The sequence below is a fragment of the Bufo gargarizans genome, chromosome 3 (genome assembly GCF_014858855.1).
Source record: "Bufo gargarizans isolate SCDJY-AF-19 chromosome 3, ASM1485885v1, whole genome shotgun sequence".
NCBI classification, from domain to species: Eukaryota; Metazoa; Chordata; class Amphibia; order Anura; family Bufonidae; genus Bufo; species Bufo gargarizans.
In genome coordinates this window covers 466,339,737-466,364,178 of record NC_058082.1, presented here as the reverse complement: position 1 = coordinate 466,364,178, position 24,442 = coordinate 466,339,737, and the positions used below count along the sequence as shown (strand labels likewise).

General features: G+C 39.6%; 1 protein-coding gene across 1 annotated transcript in view; it reads left to right on the top strand.

Moving 5' to 3' along the window:
• The window catches only part of PIPOX (pipecolic acid and sarcosine oxidase), a 101,818-nt gene that overhangs the window by 17,695 nt on the left and 59,681 nt on the right, over window positions 1–24,442 (top strand). The window contains exon 2 of the mRNA XM_044287149.1: window positions 15,866–16,014. Within this exon, the coding sequence (XP_044143084.1) occupies window positions 15,866–16,014 (149 nt within the window). The remainder of the gene's footprint in view (window positions 1–15,865; window positions 16,015–24,442) is intronic.

Sequence of the window (24,442 nt, the reverse complement as noted above, 5' to 3'; positions counted from 1 at the left end):
CCAGAAAATGCGCAGGAAATCTGCATCACTGAATAAAAAAACGCATATAAATCTATACTATTTATTGTGGTTTTGGTGTACTTTTTATGATTTTTGTTTCGGATTTTGGTGAAGATTTTCTGTTTATGTAATCAACCCTTTTGAAATCTAAGGGAAAAATCACTGTCTATAAGGTGCAGAATCACACAAACAATTGACATGCTGCGAAGTTTTGACATGGATAATATACCCAAAGTGTCAAATCTCATTTACTTTGCTGCTACTGTATAATACAGCATTTTCTTCGCATGAAAATACACATGGAAAAAAACGCGTGTAGTCTACATGTGTAGGTAGCGTAGGGTTAAGAGAGGGTCAGGTCTGTAGTGTTGGGTCACCCTTTTCAGTGTAGCAGTCCACTGTCTAGCAAGGAAAGATTTGTGGGGTAAGGGCAAGAGGACATTTCCTCCAATTCAGGGGTGCACATCGTGTGGCCTGCAATGCTATTCTGTGTGACCCCCAGTGATCTGGACACAGATATGCTTGTGTGTACCTGGCGGCTGCTAACATGTAGTGTCCATGTGAGAAAGAGAAGTAGAGTGGCACACAGTGTGGGAGCAGGACCTTGCAAATACTAAGGGTTTACTTTGTGGGCATACCCCCGTTTAGCACTTCAGAAAGATATAGATAAGATGGAGAGGTGGCTGTCTATGCATGTGGCCTTTTCCAATGTCTCAGATGATAGCACCACTTTAAGTTTTACTGAGAGATAAACTTTCCAGGGTAGGAATAGCTGATTCAATATGATCTTCCTTTTTCAATATTTGCATGTTATCCCACATTGATATCTGTTCTCTCTAACAATGCTGCAAACCATTTTTTAACATCAGATTAGACCAAAATGTCCGTCTGCTGTGTGTGGAATATATAACTACAGGTTGAAATACTTTTTTAATTATAAAAGGATTTTTAAATTATAAACTGATTAATTTTTGGAAAGGTTACCATTAGAGATGAGCGAATTTAAAAAAAAATTCGATTCGGCTGGTTCAGCGAATTTTTCGAAAATATTTTCTTCTATACGAATTTATTTGTGGTGAATTGCGTAAAAAAAAACCCAGCTATTTCATGGCTGCTGAGAGCCTTTATAGTGGTGTAGAACACTGTGCCTTGTAGTAACAGGGATAGGGAGTGTCACAACCAGACAGCTGAGAAGCTCTGACAGAGGCCTTTCAGAACCTCCTCCTTGAGTTCTCTTTGTTGTGCTGTTCAGTTCCTCATCTCGTTAGCCTCTCTCAGCTGTCATGGAGTTGAACTGATTGCTTCCCTTTAAATCCCTCCCCATGGTGCATTGCTGGGCGGCTTATACTTCCTCCTGGAGTGTGTGTGCATGCTGATCTTGTTTTCCTGTCTGCTACAAAGTTAAGTGCTGAACATTTATCTGTTATTTTCTGTTTGCTGGATCCCAGGTGACCCTGACTCCCTCCGTGTCTGGAGTAGGGAGCCGGTGGTCGTGTCCCCTCACTATTGTAGGGTGTTCAGGGGTTATATGGTCGAGGTACGTGGATATGCAAACCTCCACCTTTCGGATCTTTGCATAGGCTGAGCAGCCAGGGATAGTCTCAGGTCTTGTGCAGGGGTCTCCCTTTTGGTTCCTTAGCTTTGGATCCACTCAGTCATATATGCATGTTGCTTTGTCTTGTTTCCTGTACACCGTCCGTGACAGGGAGTCTGCTGTGGTAGTGAAATAATACTGTGAGTCCGTATGACATGCAGATGACAGGCGTCGCTCTTAGAATCACTGCACACTTCACTTATTAGGGCAGTCACTGGGCCAAAACTGACCAAATAACTCAAGTATGAACTCAGCCTTACAGGTCGATGTTAGTGCCAAGAAGAAGTGCACTCCTTTTACACCGTCGCCAGCTGATGCCACATAGATGTTATCATAACCTGTTCTATTAAACATGTATACAAGTAGAGGCCCGCCGGACAGAGTCACTGATTAATTTGCCCTTCCTCTGATCCGTCAGAACAATAACCCACAGAAAACGGATCCTGTCTTTGGAGCATTCGCCTTCACTCGGTCAGCATTTACTCAATAATCCATCAGTATTGCTAATGCCCAAAAAAACAGGAGTGGATGTAAAACAGAGATGACACATGAATGGAATATTTGTATGTCTTCTGTGTATTCTACCCACTCCTGCTTTTGGCTACCAAATAAGCCAATTCTGATGGGACCATACAGGCCTTACAGCTGCTACACAGACAGGATCCGTTGTGTGTTTCATTTTTCCTTGCTTCTGACAGATCAGAAGAAAAGTCAAATAAATGATGATGTCAGCCAGGCCAAAAGGCAAAATAGTGGACTAGTCATGAAGTGGGAAGGGTGGGAACATAGTGGTGAGGTGGTAATACGTTAAGATCCGCAGCACTCTTCCAATTCTGCAAAATACAAATTGGTTTATTTCAAATCAGCAGCATAGTGACAGCAATGTTTCGACCATCTCTGGTCTTTATCAAGGCTTGGTCCACTATTTGACCAATTTGTATTTTGCACAAATGGAGGAGTGCTGCGGATCTTTACGTATTACTGGTACATGCCAGGATCTCTACCCGTAAGCACCATCTCTCCTATCAATGCTAGATACATTTTTTCCAATTGCTGGACTCTGTAGTGCTGCTTATCTTTTGTTAGTGGTGAGGTGGAAGCAGCATGAGGATACCACAGAGGGGCCCAAGGACAGAGTCTGGATTTGACAGCTGTATGAAGACTCCACCGAGTGGCACAATGACAGTCTGGAGTTGGCAGCAGTATGAGGAGGCCACCGAGTGGCACAATGACCGAGTCAGTCTGGAGGTGGCAGCAGTATGAGGAGGCCACTGAGTGGCACAATGACAGGCTGGAGGTGGCGGCAGCATCAAGAGGTTGTCATTGTTTCCATGTACTTTTTATATATTTGTTGTTTCATAATATATATTTTCCTCACACTTTCAGATGTCACATGACCTCACACAACGTCAATCGGTCCATACATCACCCATCATTTTTACCGAAAGAAAACAAATTTGAAATACAAAATTTTACCACAATGTCATTCAGTTCATACAACAAAAAGAGTCACCCATTAACATTACTGAAAAAAAAAAAAACACTTTGAAAGAGTGGCACAATGACAGAGTCTGGAGGTGGCGGATACAGCAGCAGCATCATGAGAAGGCCACCGAGTGGCACAATTACAGAGTCTGTAGATGGTAGCAGTATGAAGAGTCCACCGAGTGGCACAATGACAGTCTGAAGGTGGCATCAGTATGAGGAGGACACCAAGTGGCACAATGACAGAGTCTGGAGTTGGCAGTAGTATGAAGAGGCCACCGAGTGGCAAAATGACAGATTCTGGAGGTGGCGGCAGTATGAGGAGCCCACCAAGTGGCACAATAACTAAGTCTGGAGGTAGCGGCAGCATTAGAAAATTGTTATTGTTTTCATGTACTTTTTGTATATTGGTTGTTTCATAATATATATTTTCCTCACACTTTCAGACGTCACATGACGTCATTCGGTCCAAACAGCAAAAGGAGTTTTTCAGTCACCCATCATTTTTATTGGAAAAAAAAACACTTCGAAAAAGTTTCACAATGACAGAGTCTGAAGATGGCAGTAGTATGATGAGGCCATCCAGTGGCAAGGTGACATAGTTTGGAGGTGGTGGCAGCATCCAGAGACCATAGAGTGGAAAGGTGACATAGTGTAGAGATGGCAGCAGCATGAGGAGACCACAGAGTGACAAGGTGACATAATGTGGCAGTGGCAGCAGCATAAGGAGACCACAGAGTGGCAAGGTGACATAGTGTGGAGATGGCAGCAGCAGCTCCAGGAGACCACAGAGTGGCAAGGTGACATAGTGTGGAGATGGCAGCAGCATGAGGAGCCCACCGAGTGGCAAGGTGACATAGTTTGGAGATGGCAGCAGCAGCTGCATCGGGAGACCACAAAGTGACCCGGTAACAGAGTGGGGCAGTGGGTGGCAACACCAGTACCAGCTGACGAAAGTGGGTGCAAGAAGTAGCACTTGGCATCAGATGTGTGGCATCAGGCAGGTTGCAGCATCAGAATAGTAGCTGAGGCAGGTAGCCAAAAGAAACCGGTCTCTTTTGTCAAATTGTTTGTGTGGCACCATGGATATAGTCTGATGCATCAGGCATTGGTGTGTGTAAATCCTGGCTGATCCACGCCTGTTTCATCTTGATGCTGTTTTCCACTATGTGCTATATGTGGGCACTTTAAACTGTTGCTAAATGTCATATCAAATGTATTGTAGTATCATGTTGTAATTCCCTTTAACATGCTGGCAGTGTCATTTACCTTTATTCGCCCCTAGGTGGTGCTGGCACTATATATATATTTATATATCGGGGGGGTCGGGGGGGGGGATAAAATCAGTGTGTGTGTTGAGGATGAGAAGGAAGAGAGGAGGAAGTTAATGGAGGAGGTGGAAATTTGTTTTTCCACCAAAATAATTCACAAAAGATTTTACCACATATAACTGCAGCACTAAACGCTGAATGAAATTAGTTTTTCCACCGAACAAAGTCACAAAAGATTTTACAGCATATAAATGCAGCGCTTAACGCTGAATACAAATTTAAATTTTTTTTTTCCACTGAAATAAGTCACAAAAGATTTTACCACATATAACTGCAGAGCTCAAAGCTGAATGAAATTAGTTTTTCCACCGAAATAATTCACAAAAGATTTTAACGCATATAAGTGCAGAGTTGAACGGTGAATAACATTCCTTTTTCCCACCAAAATACTTCAATAAAGATTTTACCACATGTTATAACGGAGCACGGAGATGGAAAGGGTCTTCGGATTCCCCCCGCACTATAGGGACGTCTTAAAAATGAACTGCTGCTCACGACAGCAGCTCCTGGGATGGTCATAGAGCGTCCTGGTCATCCGGCATTTATTCGTTACGCTGAAGGATTATTTTAAAAGTAGCACGGAGATGGAAAGGGTCTTCGGATTCCCCCCGCACTATGCGGACGTCTCAGAAATCGACTGCTGCTCCCGACAGCAGCTCCTGGGAAGGTCATAGAGCATCCTGGTCATCCGGCATCTATTCGTTACGCTGAAGGATTATTTTAAAAGTAGCACGGAGATGGAAAGGGTCTTCGGATTCCCCCCGCACTATGCGGACATCTCAGAAATCGACTGCTGCTCCCGACAGCAGCTCATCGGAAGGTCATGGAGCGTCCCAGTCATCCGGCATCTATTCGCTCCGCTGAAGGATTATTTTAAAAGTGTGTAGAAGCCCCCACGCTGTAGAAACATGGGACCCCCACGCTGCAGATTTATCATGGAGACATCATGGATATTTAACTGCATATAACCACAGAGCTGACCGCTGAATACATTTTGTTTTTCAACCAAAATACTTCAATAAAAATTTTACAACATATAACCGCCGCACTGACTGACTGCTATTGACACTACTTCCGTGAACCCCTGCTACTTCCCAGGTAGGTAGGCTGCTGCGAAGCTCTACCCCGGGCACTTTTGGCTCCTGACCTCCCACTTCTGCCACCCTGCTGAATCCCAGCCATGCTTTCAACACATATAACTGCTAACGTGAACTGAGAATGCATTTTTTCATTTGTACTGAAATAGGCCACTAAACGCTTTCAACACTTATAACCGCCGCCGAAATGAACTGAGAATGTATTTTTGTGTTATTATTGAAATAATCCATTAAACGCTTTTAACTCATCTAACCGCCATCGACGTGAACTGAGAATGCATTTTTCTGTTTGTACTGAAATAGGCCACTGAAATGCTTTCAACACATCTAACCGCCACCGACGTGAACTGAGAATGCATTTTTCTGATTGTACTGAAATAGGCCACTAAACGCTTTCAACACTTATAACCGCCGACATGAACTGAGAATGTATTTTTCTTTTAGTATTGAAATAATCCATTAAACGCTTTCAACACATCTAACCACACGCTTTCACTAGAAATAACTGCAACAGTGCAGTGCGTATATATATTTTTTATTTTACTGAAATACGCCCCTATATGCTTTCACCAGAAATAACTGCAGAAGTGAAATGCGTATTTATTTTTCTTGTTGGACTAAAATAACTGCAACAGTACAGTGCGCATATATTTTTCTTATTTTACTGAAATACGCCCCTATACGCTTTCACCAGAATTAACTGCAGAAATGCACTGAGAATATATTTTTCTTTTTTTACTATAATACGCCCCTATACGCTTTCAACAGAAATAACTGCAACAGTGCAGTGCATATACATTTTTCTTATTTTACTCAAATACGCCCCTACACGCTTTCACCAGAATTAACTGCAGAAATGCACTGAGAATATATTTTTCTTTTTTTACTATAATACGCCCCTATATGCTTTCAACAGAAATAACTGCAACAGTGCAGTTGGTATATATTTTTTTATTTTATTAAAATACGCCCCTATACGCTTTCACCAGAACAAACTGCAGACGTGAAATGCGTTTATATTTTTCTTGTTGAAATAAAATAACTGCAACAGTGCAGTGCGTATATATTTTTAGTTTTTTACTGTAATACGCCCCTATACGCTTTCACCAGAAATAACAGCAGATATACTGAAAGTGTACCAGTGAAGTGCGTATATATTTTTCTTTCTGTATTGATATAGGCCACTAAACGTTTTCACCACAAATAAGTGCACCAGTGAAATGTGTATATATTTTTCTTCTTTTACTGTAATACGCCCCTATACGCTTTTAACAGAAATAACTGCAGAAGTGAACTGAGCATGTATTTTTCTTGTTGGACTGAAATAGACAACTATATGCTTTTACCAGAATTAACTGCAGAAATGCACTGAAAATATATATATTTTTTTTTTTTACTGTAATACGCCCCTATACTCTTTCACTAGAAATAACTGCAACAGTGCAGTGTGAATATATTTTTCTTATTTTACTGAAATACGCCCCTATATGCTTTCACCAGAATTAACTGCAGAAATGCACTGAGAATATATTTTTCTTTTTTTTACTGTAATACGCCCCTATATGCTTTCACCAGAAATAACTGCAACAGTGCAGTGTGTATATGTTTTTCTTATTTTACTGAAATATGCCCCTATACTCTTTCACCAGAAATAACTGCAACAGTGCAGTACGTATATATATTTTTTATTTTACTGCAATGCGCCACATACGCTTTCACCAGAATTAACTGCAGAAATGCACTGAGAATATATTTTTCTTTTTTTAATGTAATATGCCCCTATATGCTTTTACCAGAAATAACTGCAACAGTGCAGTGCCTACACGTATATATTTTTTCTTACTTTACTGAAATACTCCCCTACACGCTTTCAACAGAAATAACTGCAACAGTGCAGTGCCTGTATATTTTTCTTATTTTACTTAAATACCCCCATTTACTCCTTCACCAGAATTAACTGCAGAAATGCATTGAGAATATATTTTTCATTTTTTACTATAATACGCCCCTATACGCTTTTACCAGAAATAACTGCAACAGTGCAGTGCATATATATTTTTCTTATTTTACTGAAATACACCCCTATATGCTTTCACCAAAAATAACTGCAACAGTGCAGTGCGTATATATATATATTTTTTTACTGTAATACACCCCTATACGCTTTCACCAGAAATAACTGCAACAATGCAGTGCTTATATATTTTTATTTTTTAATGAAATACGCCCCTATACGCTTTCACCAGAAATAACTGCAACAGTGCAGTGCCTGTATATTTTTCTTATTTTACTTAAATACCCCCATTTACTCTTTCACCAGAATTAACTGCAGAAATGCATTGAGAATATATTTTTCATTTTTTACTATAATACGCCCCTATACGCTTTTACCAGAAATAACTGCAACAGTGCAGTGTGTATATATTCTTCTTTTTTTAATGAAATACTCCCCTATACGCTTTCACCAGAAATAACTGCAACAGTGCAGTATGTATATATATTTCTTGTTGTACTGAAATATGCCCCTATGCGCTTTCACCAGAAACAACTGCAACAGTCTAGTACGTATATATTTTTCTTTGTTACTGAAATACGCCCCTATACGCTTCCAACAGGAATAACTGCAGAAGTAAAATGCATATATATTTTTCTTGTAGTACTACTAAATAAGATACTAAGACATAAGCCTCTAAAGGCTTTTCAACATAAGACTTGTAGCCTAATAACAAAAAGCTTGAATGACAGAGCTATCTAATGACTATTTGAATCCCCAAATAATCGTTCCCTGCACTTGTAAATCACTTTCCTATCAATGTCCCTAGCGCCTTCTGACATCTCTCGAACTAAGATGCTGTGAAATGATTCCTCCCTATCCTTTTCTCTGCAGTTATAAATCCTTTTTTCTGTCTTTTTTTTCCACAATAGTTTTTCCAATAGCTGTCCCTAGCACCTTCACATGTCTGTCCTGCGCTCTGAATGCTGGAAAATGGCAGAATCTAAAATGGCTGCCGTATTTATAGGGCTGTGACATCACAGGGCTGGCTGCTGATTGGCTGCATGCAGGCATGTCAATCAGAGTGATCCCGTCTTCCCATAGTTCCTTGCCCCATGTCCTCAGTCCTCACATGTGTAGCTGCCATTTTAGGAAAAATGTGATTCGTTACCACGAAGCGCGAGGAAATTTGTTGCAAATCAAATTTTTTCCTGAAATTCGAAACAAATTCTACTTCGTCAGCTTCAATTCGCTCATCTCTAGTTACCATGGTAAAATAGAGCCATTCAGTTCAGTATGATGATATCACATATACGGTATGTCTCAAATCTAATGAAATTATCAAATTGACAAGGGCAAGTTATGTTTTACTATAATTAAACTCTTCTGTATTCCTTTTCAAGGAAGTCCTTCAAAATATTACTTTTTCATTTTTTTCAGTGTTCTGGGTCTTTTTTATAAGTTCATGTGAGGAAGGGATCAGATATTTTTAGATTTCCATTTTCGAAAGATTAATTACAATAGTGCTTCAAGAGCAAAAGTGAGGAATAATTCTTCAAGTGTATTTTCATAGTTAATATAAAAAGTGTAATGGTGCTTAGCAAGCATTAGAGATTAATGTATATTCAAGCCTGCATATTTCTGAGATATATGACTATACTGAAGTAATTCTTAGGGACTGGCTTCCTTTACCTCCTGGTTTAATGTCTTTTGTATTTAGTTTGAAAAATAAGTCGACTGAAAAGTAAATGACAAAAATGTTCTGCCTAGTTAAGAATTATTCGTCCCCAACTTACAGAGGGTGTTTACTGACATGGTTTGGAGTATTGGGGATGCAGGGTCAGCAGTAACATTTGGGCACTGGTGTCTATGGTGGCCTGGAGGTCCATCCGCCACATAAGACACCACTCTTATGAATGGCGCATTGCAGATGGGGTGCTATGTTACAGAATTGATTTGATTTGATGCATTCACATTCACTTTCATTAGTTGTTTTGCAGGCCATGTAGCCCTGGCCTAAACTGTCTTAACTGTTCATAAATCTGGCCATTGTACAAAGGTGGGCAGTAGAGATGAGCGAAGTTTTAAAAAATTCGAATTGACAGCTTTGCTGAACTTCAGCAAGAAATTTAAATTATTACGAACTACTTTGTCATTGTATGGAGCGGGCACAATGACAGGGAACAGTGATTGCGCAGCACCCTGTCATTTAACCCCTCAGATGCCACATTCAACGCTGATTGCAGCATCTTAGACTCACATTCAGGTGCCCAGGGGATTAATCTGGGGTTAATAAAAAAACTTAAACTCACTTCAACACGGCCAGTGTAATCTCGTGGTGGCGTCTTCACGCTCGCCGCAGGTCCTTTGGTGGGTTTTTTCAGACGAGAGTGGACGGCCTCTCCGTGATCAAGTGGAGGAGGGGAGTGTAATGTTTTTTAGCAACCATTTTAGGAAAAATTGATTCATTGCCATGAAGCACGAGGTAATGAATCAATTCGGCTTCACAGTGAATCAAATTTTTCCTAAACTTCAGATCGAATTCTGGTTCTGATGCTTCGATTCGCTCAACACTCATTAATTTATCATAAATGGCGGAGAAAATATTTTAATTGTACGCCAGCAAGGAAGCTAGCGTAGATTTAGAATGGCAGTGGATGCACCAAAGTTATGTAGATGCTTTGGCGGATCCACTGCCAGTGCAAGGGTTATTAACACCAGCGTCTAAAATGCCGGTCTTAATAAATGACCCCTAAAGTCTACAAAGATCCCATTGGATTGTTAAAATGTTGAAGGCCACATTCCTCAATTACTAGAAAGCAGTTGGCTTACTTCACTTATCAAGAACATATAGGGGAATATTTGTCAAAACTGATAAAGACTGTATCCAGATCAGATTCCGACTCTCATTCTTCTTACTTCTTACCATTTTCTTGAAATCTCCTTTTGATCGTACAAGGTAAAATGTCATTCTTGTTGCAAACAGTATATACTGTGTCATACAATTTCATCCCTACTTCCTCTGCCTTCTGGCCTTAAAAGTATCAAAATTGGGCTTGGCAAGGTTTTGGGCTTATTGGCTCAAAACTTTGAGACATTTTTCATTTTTATATAATTTACTCCAGTTTTGCATAGTGGATGAGAAAGTGAATGTGGTTAGCCTGTCAAGCTGATTTAAGCCAGATTTATGAAAGGCAACTTAAAAAAAATAATAATAATCTAAAAAAAAGCCACAATCTTACTCCAGTAGGAGACTGGCATAAAAAACAGGAGTGACATCTCTAGACAAGAGTCATGTTTAAAGAGACACCAAATTTAGCTAACAATGTAAAGCATTTAATAAATTTGGCTCAAATTCCGCCAACACAGACTCTAGAAAAACTGCCTACAAAAATTCCCGTCATGATAAATAAAATCCAATTGTCTTCCATCACTCATTATTTTCAAAAGGAATATTTATTTCAGTAGATGATATAAAAGCAGTACTATGCTCCACAGTCTACCTTGACAATAGCTTCATCTGTGAGACTCTCATATTTAGAGGGGCAGCAGATCATCCCTCAGCATTTCCTGTTGATAAGACATCTCTTCAGCTGACCCTCACAGTGATTTGTATGGGTCTGTCCACTATTCTAAAGTGAATGAACAACTCAGTGTTTTTGCAATTTGCAGTGAAAATGAAAAATTGCTTTTAAAGCCTCATTCACACATCAGTGCTCCACAGACATGTGCTGTACGTGTTCTCCATGGACAGCGCATGTCCCCATTCATGTGTGCATTCACAGATCAGTGTTTTAGCACGGTCCATGGATCTGTGTTTTTAGCATGGAAACATGCTCTATTTTGTCCGTGTTCACGGATCCAGCCCATTATAGTCTATGGGTCTGTGATATCCACGGATGCCATTGGTGTTTCATGGATCATTAGAAAGAGATGCTTTCAAAATTATTTTTCAGCTATGCAGTGTCAGTGAAACACGGATGACACACGGACAACAAAAAACGGACACACGGATCCATCACGGTCATCTTCATGTAGGCATCACTGACCACAATTTCACGGATTTAGCACGGACACTGACATGTGAATGAGGCTTAAAGCAGTGTTTTAGATGATCACCATTGCTTCATTTATCTGACCATAACATTATCTTACCAGTTTTTCTATGAGTATTTGCTGAAATTCTCAAGTTATCAATACCCATTGCTTTCTTCAGATTTTAAATAATAGCTCAATATGTAGAAATACAACTTCAACTGAAACCATCCATTCCATACAGGATGCTGGCAGAAGAATGTCACCCAATCAGATAATGAACCCATGGTTCATTATGTCAGATAGAAAAAAGTAGCCACATAGGGGGTCATTTACTATTCTGAAATAAAATTTGGTGTATTTCAGATGCCGATGGCGGCGCAACGGTTAGTTGTGCAACTATCTGCAACTTTTCCCTGCTCACGGCAGGTTTAAAATTGTGGGTTAGGAGTGGGCGGGGAATGGGTTGGGCCGGCAGGCCCTTGCCTGTCTCATTCACCATTTTCTATGCCTGTTTTAGGCGTAGAAAATGGTCTAAATGTAAGACAGCTAGAAAGCTGTCTTACATTTAGAACTGGTGCGGGATGTGCCAAAGTTATGCCAAAGTTATTATCCACCACCAGCTATGGTCCTTTATTAAGACCGGTGTCTAAAATGCCAGTCTTAATAAATGTGTCCCATAGTTTATTGACCAGCTTTCTGTTTTTAAAGTAACAGTTCCATCACAAATTTAACTAAATTTTTATAGAAAACTATTTTTTTACTTTTTTATTTTTGCTTTTTTATTTTGGCAGACTTTGAATATTAAATACACAATATAGTTCTTCTATAGCAGTATTCATAGAGGTATAAAGGCCCTGGGTAGGACAACATAGTAATCTCATTTTACAGCACGGCTGTACAAGAAAGGATGTATCTATAAAGTAATTCTTATTAGAATAATACGTGGAGGATTGGAATGACTGACAGTTAGTGATGAGCGGCAGGTGCCATATTCGATTTCGACGAAATTCGCGAATATTCGATAGAATATTCGTTTTATATTCGTCGAAATCGAATATTCATTATTATTCTAGTTATCGCGAATAATATGCGATTTAAATAATCGTACATGCGATTTTTAACTTAAAGGCTACTCTCCTATTGAAATAGCAATGCGATTAATTCAAGTTATATTAATCGCATTTGCGATTTCAACGTAATTCTCAAATCCGACAGTACATTCTAGTATATGGAGACGTTCCCATGGTGATGGGGACGCTCCATGAGCATGGAATATAGCAGTGCTAACTAAGTTGGCACTGCTAAGTTGAAATCGCCATGCGATTATTTCGTGTTATATTAATCGCATTTGCGATTATCTATTATTTTTTTTTTTACTATGGTTGGCTTCAATGGTAGAATTAGCGAATATGACGAATATATTCGTTATATTCCACAAAACGAATATACGAATGTATTCGTCATATTCCACAAAACGAAGATAACGAAGTATTCTGCATCTTCGTTTTATCTACCTATTCATCAACTTCGCTAATTCTAGCAATCATATAGGAAAGTTTACTATAGAGACAGATAAGTATAATTCACTATGCGATTATATTACTTAGCTTTTTTTTATAAATAGATTATAATAATTATCAGGTATTATAATTATTCTATTTATATAAAAAAAAGCAGTCATATAATCGCATAGCGAATTAAACTTATCTCTCTATAGTAAGCTGTCCTATATGATTGCTAGAATTAGCGAAGTTGATGAATAGGTAGATAAAACGAAGATGCAGAATACTTCGTTATCTTCGTTTTGTGGAATATGACGAATACATTCGTATATTCGTTTTGTGGAATATAACGAATATATTCGTCATATTCGCTAATTCTACCATTGAAGCCAACCATAGTAAAAAAAAAAAAAAAAAAAAAAATAGATAATCGCAAATGCGATTACTATAACACGAAATAATCGCATGGCAATTTCAACTTAGCAGTGCCAACTTAGTTAGCACTGCTATATTCCATGATCATGGAGCGTCCCCATCACCATGGGAACGTCTCCATATACTAGAATGTACTGTCGGATTTGAGAATTACGTTGAAATCGCAAATGCGATTAATATAACTTGAAATAATCGCATTTGCGATTTCAACGTAATTCTCAAATCCGACAGTACATTCTAGTATATGGAGACGTTCCCATGGAGATGGGGACGCTCCATGAGCATGGAATATAGCATTACTAAATAAGTTGAAATCGCCATGCGATTATTTCGTGTTATATTAATCGCATTTGCGATTATCTATTTTTTTTTTATTTTTTTTACTGTGGTTGGCTTCAATGGTAGAATTAGCGAATATGACGAATATATTCGTTATATTCCACAAAACGAATATGGCGAATATATTCGTTATATTCCACAAAACGAAGATAACGAAGTATTCTGCATCTTCGTTTTATCTACCTATTCATCAACTTCGCTAATTCTAGCAATCATATAGGACAGCTTACTATAGAGACAGATAAGTTTAATTCGCTATGCGATTATATGACTGCTTTTTTTATATAAATAGAATAATTATAATACCTGATAATTATTATAATCTATTTATAAAAAAAAGTAATATAATCGCATAGCGAATTATACTTAGCTGTCTCTATAGTAAACTTTCCTATATGATTGCTAGAATTAGCGAAGTTGATGAATAGGTAGATAAAACGAAGATGCAGAATACTTCGTTATCTTCGTTTTGTGGAATATGACGAATACATTCGTATATTCGTTTTGTGGAATATGACGAATACATTCGTATATTCGTTTTGTGGAATATAACGAATATATTCGTCATATTCGCTAATTCTACCATTGAAGCCAACCATAGTAAAAAATAAAAATAAAATAAAATAGATAATCGCAACTGCGATTAATATAACACGAAATAATCGCATGGCGATTTCAACTTAGTAATGCTATATTCCATGCTCATGGGAACGTCTCCATATACTAGAATGTACTGTCGGATTTGAGAATTACGTTGAAATCGCAAATGCGATTATTTCAAGTTATATAATCGCATTTGCGATTTCAACGTAATTCTCAAATCCGACAGTACATTCTAGTATATGGAGACGTTCCCATGGAGATGGGGACGCTCCATGAGCACGGAAGGCGGCAGAAGCGGCAACGGGCACTGACTGGAGCAGCCAGGAAGCCAGGAATCCAAAGGACAGGTAAGAACAACTTTAGGGAAGTGGGAAAGGAAAAAATATAACAATTAAAAAAAAAATAAAAAAAAATCGAATATTCGAAATATCGAATTTATAGCACTATATTCGAAATATTCGCGAATTAGCGAAGTGCCGATATTCGCGAAAAAAATTCGCTATTCGAATATTCGCGCTCAACACTACTGACAGTATGACAGCTCTATTCTCTTCATTTGCCTAAATAAACATGCAAACAGAGGTGCAGTGCATTCATTAGGATAATGTAAGAAGTGCTGACCAGCCTTACTACTGGGATAGCATAGTGGAGGTGAGGTGCTCTAGTTGAGTCACCATCCCTCACGCCTCCCTGGTCTGATTGATGGTCTGACAAAAAGAGTTAAGTAAATCTAACAGTCTAAAACAGAGAGGAAGCTCACTCCTCCCTGGTCTGACTGATGGTCTGACAAAAAGAGACAGTCTAGACAGAGAAGAAGCTACAGACTCTAGACAGGAGTAACTTAAAAATATATCCAAAAAGATATCTGTCCTCTTTAAAAATAAATACATAGAATAGCCACATGTACTTTTATGGAAGTATACACTGTATATATATCAGGGATAGTGAGAGGTGAAAATTTCTCTTTTTGGGATAGCCATATCACTTATCCATAATACCTAGAATTGCAAACATATGGAAAAATATCTGTGTATGCCACACTTAGAAGAAAGAAGTTGGGTGGTAAAGGGATTATTATTTTACTTTAATATGTATTTGACCTTGAACCTTGCTCACCAGGGAGCCGGGCATAGAAGGCAATTCAGTCTTCTGATGGAAAATAGGACTGGAAGTTATCCATTTTAATATGCTAATGCATTTTGCCACAGCAGTATACACCAAGACAATGAGACTGGAGCATAATGAGATCACTTGCCAGTCATGAGACTGTCTTCTGCCGAACGTCAAATCTCTTTTGAGACATGAGAAGACATCTGGTCACCATGGATGAATGCTATGACTATAATTAGCAGGAATAGAAAGTACAACACTTTTACATAAAAAAGAACCAGTATATTGTTCTTCTGGCTGGAATAAAGTTTTTTGTAAAAATGTTATTCTTCTTTCAGTTCCCCCTTCCCCACTCCAGAGGCAGCTCTCATGGGCAGACAAGAATTATTCGTAGAGCTTATGGAGAAGATTTTTACACCAACATGATGGAAGAGAGTTACCAGCTTTGGGCAGAGTTGGAGAAAGAGTCTGGAATCCAACTGTACAGGTAAAATATAAAAAATTGGTTTAGAGCGGGGTGCACAATGTTTTCTGGGTGGGGGCCACATTGTCTGACTGAACCAACGTCAAGGGCCAAAAATAAAATTTAAAGGGGTATTAACAACTGAAATACTATATTTATGGCATACTGAACATACAGTATATATCATTAATGTCTAGTTATACTTCTAGTACTCCCATCTAATGGGAGAATACTTGAAAAATACATGTGAGCAGCCACAAGACATAGACACACATGTTTGTTACCAGATGGTTGGGGGCCGCACACACAATGGTATCAATGGCCACAGGTTGTGCACCCCTGGTATAGAGCAATCTCATGTTTGGACAAGTTTGATTTATTGGCTCTTTGCTTTGTCTTTTAGAGGGGGTCAAGTCGGTAGGGTTCTAACTCCAGGGACCCCTGTTGATCAGCTGTTTGAAGAGGTCATGGTGCTCTGTTGAGCACTGTGGCCTCATCCTTGGCCAGTGATGTCATGTTCACCGGTCACATGGCCTAGGTGTAGCTCAGTCTCATTGAAGTGAATAGGCAAGGGCTGCGATAACAAGCACAGCCACCATACAATGTTCAGCACTGTGCTTGGTATTCTATGAGGAGACTCCAGCATTCACCGGTGCTGGGCCCTCACCAATTTGATATTGATTATGTACCCTGAGGATAGATCATCATATTCTACTTTAAAAGGGAAAATTTGTTTATTTTGTGCTATATTGTTCCACCATTTCTGTGTACACCGCTTATTCAACAGAACCCTACAAGACTGATGTCCCTCTATTTCTGAAGCTCTCCAAGTCTTGTGATGGTTCTCCACAGCTATGCTGCACACTAGTAATGTGTTGTGTGAGATAATTATTTTCTAGCCGTCAAGGGTTTCAGATAAAGGACAGAGGACTCCAGCAGTCTATCATTAGGTATTAATTATTCTAATTCTGTCATCCTCTCTCACCCAAATTAACTTCTTTTTTATTAATTATCCCAGTTGGTTTCAGCTGCTCTCACAAAGTACATACTCTTTTGTTCTATTGGCACGTGACTCCTTCCATTAATATGTCTCTCTCATTTGCTCGGGCTGGCTAATGGCAGATTTATCATCTGTCTGTATCATGATACACAAAGGGGACACAAAGCAATCCTACTGTGCCGATGAGTTCTGTACTGCTCTGACCTTCAGCCGCCCTCCATATACCCACAGCAGTTTGTACAATCATTGACAAAGGCACGGCTTGTAGCATTGTCACTCACCTAGCTCAGAGCGCCAAGAAAAAGGATCTCCTTATTGCTGAATTCAGCTTATCTTGTCCTTGACAAGTTGTTGTCGACATTGATTTCAATGTACTTGATGCCAGAAATTTTTATTTTATAAAAAGTATTGACAAATGTAATGCAAAGGCTTTTAAACTGCGTAAAAGTAAAAATTGGAGATGAATGCTAGTTGAAAATGTTTGATATTGCCTGAAGATTTCTTAATATATCTTATTTTATTTTTTTATTTTTTTTCCCAAAAAGAGCTCTGTATCACCTGTGTAAATCTAGAACAGGGGTTCACATGACTGAAAATGTGAAGGGTTGTCTCACTTCAGCAAATTACATTTTTCATGTAGAGAACATTAATACAAGCCACTTAATAATGTATTGTGATTGTCCATATTACCTCCTTTGCTGGCTTGATTCATTTTTCAATCAGATTATACCCTGCTCCTGTGCAGGAGTTATGGCCACCCTGCAATTTTTCCTATAGTGTGCAAGTATGGCCACCGATGGTGCAGTGCAGGGTGGGCATAACCCCTGTATACGAGCCGTGCACAATGTGATGGAAAAATGAATCAGGTCAGCAATGGAGGCAATATGGACAATCATAATACATTTGATTTAAATCGGTATTAGCAAACAGATTTTTGGAGTTTCCGAAGGGCAGGTCCCACTTCCGTCTATTGGGATAATAGGGATCTCCTTCTTGCTAATCTGTACCTCACAGGGGGTGAACATCAACATTCTGGGTGTTGTGGTAACAGCCTGGAATTTCACAACTCCTATAACCTACAATGGAGAGAGCAACATGCATAGGAGGCATCTAACTTGTATACTCAATTCTAAAGTGCCTTTTTCAGTGGTCTCAGAGACATCACAGTTAACCATTAGTACTTGCCAATCCCTGCTGAGCTGTGTGCCACTGCTTATCTCTCTGAAATGGAAATCACTCTAATATAGAAATTACATGTGAACAGTCACACATGCTTTTCTGTGTGTAGATAGCTGTGGGCCACACAGAACAGAACTGTCAGCCACATGTGGCCTACTGGCCACACATTATGCACCCCTGACATAGAATTAAAGATACCATTTAAGTTAATGCTGCCACTACTAGGAGGAGCATAAAAGTATATTGCAAATAGCCTTGTTATTGAGTTAAAGGGTTGTTAACCCCAAAGCAAATTATAGCGTCAGCTGGAAAAGCTTTTAACAAAAGGAAAAAATTGACTCACCTATTAAACACCTATGATGCCCTGCCCATGGTCACATGCACTGCTGCAGCCAATCACTGGCCACAGCAGAGACATATCCTCTAGCACATTGGCTGCAACACACCCCAAAGAATGGTTGATCCACCCCATGCTTAATGGTTAGAGAGGTGTTCTTTTCATGAAATGCTGTGCCTTTTTTTCTCCAAAGATATGGTTGCTCTTTGGGGCCAAAAAGTCATATTGTACCCTCATCTTTAGCGATGGCCTTGAGTTTCGCCCAGCGGTTGTTTCGTGGCGAAGTTTGCTCGTTCGCGGTTCGCCGACGGGTGAACATATGGCGATATCCGCCGGCGCCATATTCTTTTACATTCTGAAGAACTTTGACCCATGACACATCCATCAGGTGGACATACCCCCTACCTTATAAATAGACCTGATCAGGCCGCCATAGATATTACATTCAGTCTTTTGCCAGTGTAGGGAGAGGTTACTGTGTGGAGCAGGGACAGACTGTTAGGGACACCAAATGCTAGTTAATAGGGCCACAAAAGTCCTTTTAAGGACTGGTATAGGTGTGCTATCGATAGGTGTGATATACAGAGGGGTGTGATATACTTATAATATACTTTCTAACATAGAAAGTATATTATAGGGCATTTGTATTGTGCAGCAGTTGTGTGCAGTTCTGCTGCAATACTGCAGCTACACAGAGTGCCAAACGCTATTGGAACAAATAATTACTACTGGTGTGATATACCAGTTGCCCCCCAAAAAAACTGATTAAAGCAGAGGTGTTATATACCAATTATATACTTTCTATATAGTGCATTTGGGTAGTGCAGCATTTGTTTGCGGTTTAGCTGCGTTACCGCAGCTACAGATAGTGACAAACGCCATTGGAACAAATAATTTCTACTGGTGTGATATACCAGTTGCCCCCCCAAAAAAGTGGAAAAAAAGTGGGCTACAGTAAAATTGTTATTCAGTGAACGCACTGAATGTACCTCGAGCCACATAATCACAATTTCTTTTATGTCAGATAACATTTCAGAGAATTTCTGTTTAAGACGCATAAAAATTGGCCCTGATTAAGATACATATTTTTTGTTGGAATTTTTGTAATTGATCCCCCTCTAGTATGTCACTGTCCATGTTGTGGGACTATTTGTACACTTCTAAGTATTTGGTGGCTGCAAATATGAGCTGAAGATTTTTCAGGTTCGCCTGCCATTAAAGTAAATGGGGTCCAACGCAAACTTGCGGTTCGCGAACATTTAATCCCGTTTGCGCGATCGCGTTCGTGAACTGTCTCGACCGATGTTTGTCCATCACTACTCATCAGTCCATAGGACTTGTTTCCAAAATGTATCAGGCTTGTTTAGATGTTCTTTTGCAAACTTCTGACATTGAATTTTGTGGAGAGGCCGCAGGAGAGGTTTTCTTTGAGGTGTTAGTGAACAGTAGAACAATGTATTTCCACAGTCTGCTAAATCTTCCTGAAGGTCTTTTGCAGTCAAGTTGAGTTCTAATTTTGTTTCCTAGAAATCCTACAAGCAGCTGTCTTTGAATTTTTTTTGGCTTATCCAGACCTTCTCTTTACCTCTACTGTTTCCGTTAACTGCTATTTCTTAATGATATTTTGAACTGAGGAAAAGGCAACCTGAAAGCAATTTGCTATCTATTTATAGTCTTATTTCTGCATATAGAATCTATCAAGCAAAGAGTTAATACAAGCCACTTACTAATGTATTGTTATTAACCATATTGCTTCCTTTGCTGGCTAGACTAATTTTTCCATCACATTATACACTTCTTGTGTCAATGGTTAAGACCACACTTTAATCCAGCATCGGTGGGCGTGATTGCACACTATAGGAAAAAGTGCCAGCCTATGTGCATTCCTATGTTCCTAGCCACCAGAGAGACCAGTGCTTTTTTCTATAGTGTGCAAGCACAGTCATCAATGCTGGATTGAAAAGTATAATGAGAAGTTTGATGGAAAAATGATTGTAGCCGCCAAAGAAAGCAATATTGACAATGTTAATACATTAGTAAATGCCTTGTAATAACTTTCTTTACATGATAAATGCTATTTGCTGAAGAGAGACAACTCATGTAACCCTAACAGGCTATATAAGGTCTGAGACCTCGGCCAAAGTTATCTGAGTGCTCATTTTTTTAAAACTATTACATTTAACTTATTGTGGACTAAAATACCATATTTTTTTAATTGGCTGGGCAGCACCGTCGCTCAATGGTTAGCACTGGTGCCTATGTTTAAATCCAACCATGGACAACATCTGCATGGAGTTTGTATGTTTTCCCTGTGCTTGCATGGGTATACTCTGGTTTCCTCCCACACTCCAAAGACTTACTGATAGGGAACTTAGATTGTGAGCCTCATGGGGGACAGCTTAATGCTAATGTCTGTAAAGCGCAGTGGAATATAGCAGCGCTATATAAGTGCATAAAATAAATAGATTTAACATTTTCTACAGTTTTTCCTCTACAACTTTCACTTTCATTACATCTATAGACGACTGGTCTCTGCCTCACACTAAATCCATCAGGCACTGTTCTGAAGACTTAATTTGTAGTTCACAGGCTACCACCCCTAAAACTTAGCATTTAATGTTATCTAAAACTTACACAAAAGACCCTCCAACATAGAACAAAAAGATCAACAAACACACAAAAAATAAATAAAAAAAATGGAACAATAGCGCTAGGTTGGTACTTGTTGTTAGGTTTAATACATGTCAGGGGTAGGGCTTGAAGGGACACTGACAGGGCCAATAAGCATATTGAGGTATATATATGGCACTACAGGTCTTATAATGGGTATTACAATCATATAAGTATCCCCCCTGTCCACATTATACATACAGTAAACTTTAAGTTTTATAACCTGCTCCAACGGTCTTCAATCTGCCCAAGGGGCGGCGTTTCACCTCTCTTGCGCCCAGCCAGCCTCCCCCAACTGCCGCTTTGAAGCGCCGCCCAGCTCATGAATATTCAGTTTGCTGGGCGGCTTCTGCGGTCCCCGCTCTGAAGCGCTGCGCTGAACAGTGCCCTGCGCATGCGCCGGATCTTGTGAAGTCGGGGACAGTAAGTGCCGCCCAGCAGGTTATAAAACTTAAAGTTTACTGTATGTATAATGTGGACAGGGGGGATACTTATATGATTGTAATACCCATTATAAGACCTGTACTGCCATATATATACCTCAATATGCTTATTGGCCCTGTCAGTGTCCCTTTAATATTAAGCTATGGGCTCTCTCCCTATAGTTGATCCTCTTGCTATTTATGCCCTGCCTATAAACGGAATAGCCGCCCCGATAGGGGCGATCCCGTATCAGGAACCTCCTGGGTACCCTCGGATGGCCCTGATTAGGGATGTCCCTGATAGCTAATGTATGCTATCCTATTAATAAACCATCATTGTTATACCTAGCGACTATAATTGCAAAAAACAGATATACCATGAAAAAAATATTATAATAATAATATTAAAACAGAGATTCAAAGATAGGTTATGTGATAATCAATCTATCTCCTCATTGTAATCATAGATGCTCATTGTCAATTGTCAAATAGCACAAAATCCCATCCTCTAATTTAGCAGAGTGTTTCGCGTCAACCAGAATTGGTGACATCAATATCCCTTTAATTCAAGAACATTAGGATGCCAACTAAATTGATGATCTTCTGATCCCAACACGTTTCACCCTTATTGTCTTTGAGTTCATCAGGGGACAAATTACACACAGAATGATAGGGGTATAGATAGTGCCTTAATATTTAGATGATATTTAAATTGGTAGTATGTGACATTGATAGAAATTTGGTTACTTGCGTATCACGGAAGTGGGATATATACCCAATATCTTCCCACAGTAACAGCCACCTGATTGAGGCTGGCCTCAGATTGTAACATGCAAGGAGACGTGTCTGTAGTGTATATCCAATACAGATTATGTTGCCGGGGTCCAGTACTCAGAGAGACTTAATAGTGCTTCACATGTATCTCAGCCGACTTATAGTTGATACATAAATATATATATGGGCCCAATACGTATATGTAGACTGCAGATATATTACGATGCAATCTATAGAGAGGTCTTATCATGTGCATGCGGTGTCCGATAGCCACCCCGCATCTGCAGCAGTACAGAGCCTTAATTTGTAGTCCTTATCTCTTAATTGGTGACAGTTTATAAACACTCATTAAATTCATATTCTTACAGTATCAATTTGATAAGAATTTATCTATAATAAATGTTTATGAGCTGTCAGGAGTTTAGAGATAAGCAGTACACATCAAGCCACCAGAGCATATCCCTGATAGATTCAGTGTGAAGCAGAGATCAATGCTCTGAGTGATAAATAAATTGTCCCCAAAGGTGTCCATAGCCTTTCAGCAGATTTGTACCTATAAAACTGGCTGACCTGTTGCATGTGAGCTTGGCAACTGAAGGCATCTGTGTTGGACCCATGTTCTTATGTGCCCACTTTGCTAAGAAAAATGACGTTTGGATATATGCAAATAAACTTCTAGGAGCAGTAGGGGTATTGCCGTTACACTTAGAGGCTCTGGTGTTTCTGCAACTGCTGCGCCCTCTCCACATTGATTAACCAGGCCAGGCAGTAAAAACATCATAACATCTGCCCCGTCAATCAAAGTGGAGAGGATGTGCCAGTTGCAGAGAAAGAAGAGCCTCTAGGTGTAACAGCAACGCCCCGTTGCCTCTAAAGGCTCATTTGCATATATTGAAACTTAAAAATTCTCAGCTAGTGATGGACGAACATGGGCCGGGACGGTTTCCGAACACGCGTTCGTGATCAAATGTTCACGAACCTCGCGTTCAAGGCGGGCCCCATTGACTTTAATGGCAGGCGAACCTGAAAAACCTTCAGGTCATATTTGCAGCCACCAAATACTTACTAGAAGTGCACAAATAGTCCCACAACATAGACAGTGACATACCAGAGGGGGAACATTAACAAAAATTCCAACAAAAATATGTATTTTAATCAGGGGCCATTTTTATGCATCTTAAAGGGAAACTCTCAAAATTTCATTTAGGCCACAGGAGTACAGGCCCCAAAAATTAGGCATTCAACTGACAGAAAATAATTTGTGATGATGTGGCTGGAGGTACATTAGGCGGTCACTGGGTAACATTTTTACTGTGGGCCACTGGTGTACAGGCCCAAAAAATTTGGCATTCACCTGACAGAAAAGAACTTCTGATGATGTGGCTGGAGGTACATTAGGCGGTCACTGGGAAAAATGTTACTGTAGGCCAGTACAGGCCCCAAAAATTAAGCATTCACCTGACAGAAAAGAACTTGTGATGATGTGGCTGGAGGTACATTAGGCGGTCACTGGATAAAGATTTTACTGTAGGCCACTGGAGTCCACGCACCAAAAATTAGGCATTCACCTGACAGAAAAGAACTTGTGATGATGAGGCTGGAGGTACATTAGGCAGTCACTGGATAAAAAATGTACTGTAGGCCAGTACAGGCCCCAAAAATTAGCAATTCATCTAACAGAAAAGTACTTGTGATTATGTGGCTGGAGGTACATTAGGCAGTCACTGGATAAAGATTTTACTGTAGGCCACCTCCAGCCACATCATCACAAATTCTTTTCTGTCAGTTGAATGCCTAATTTTTGGGGCCTGTACTCCCGTGGCCTAAATTAAATTTTGAGAGTTTCCCTTTAAGATGCATAAAAATGGCCCCTGATTAAAATACATATTTTTGTTGGAATTTTTGTTAATGTTCCCCCTCTGGTATGTCACTGTCTATGTTGTGGGACTATTTGTGCACTTCTAGTAAGTATTTGGTGGCTGCAAATATGACCTGAAGGTTTTTCAGGTTCGCCTGCCATTAAAGTCAATGGGGCCCGCCTTGAACGCGAGGTTCGTGAACATTTGATCA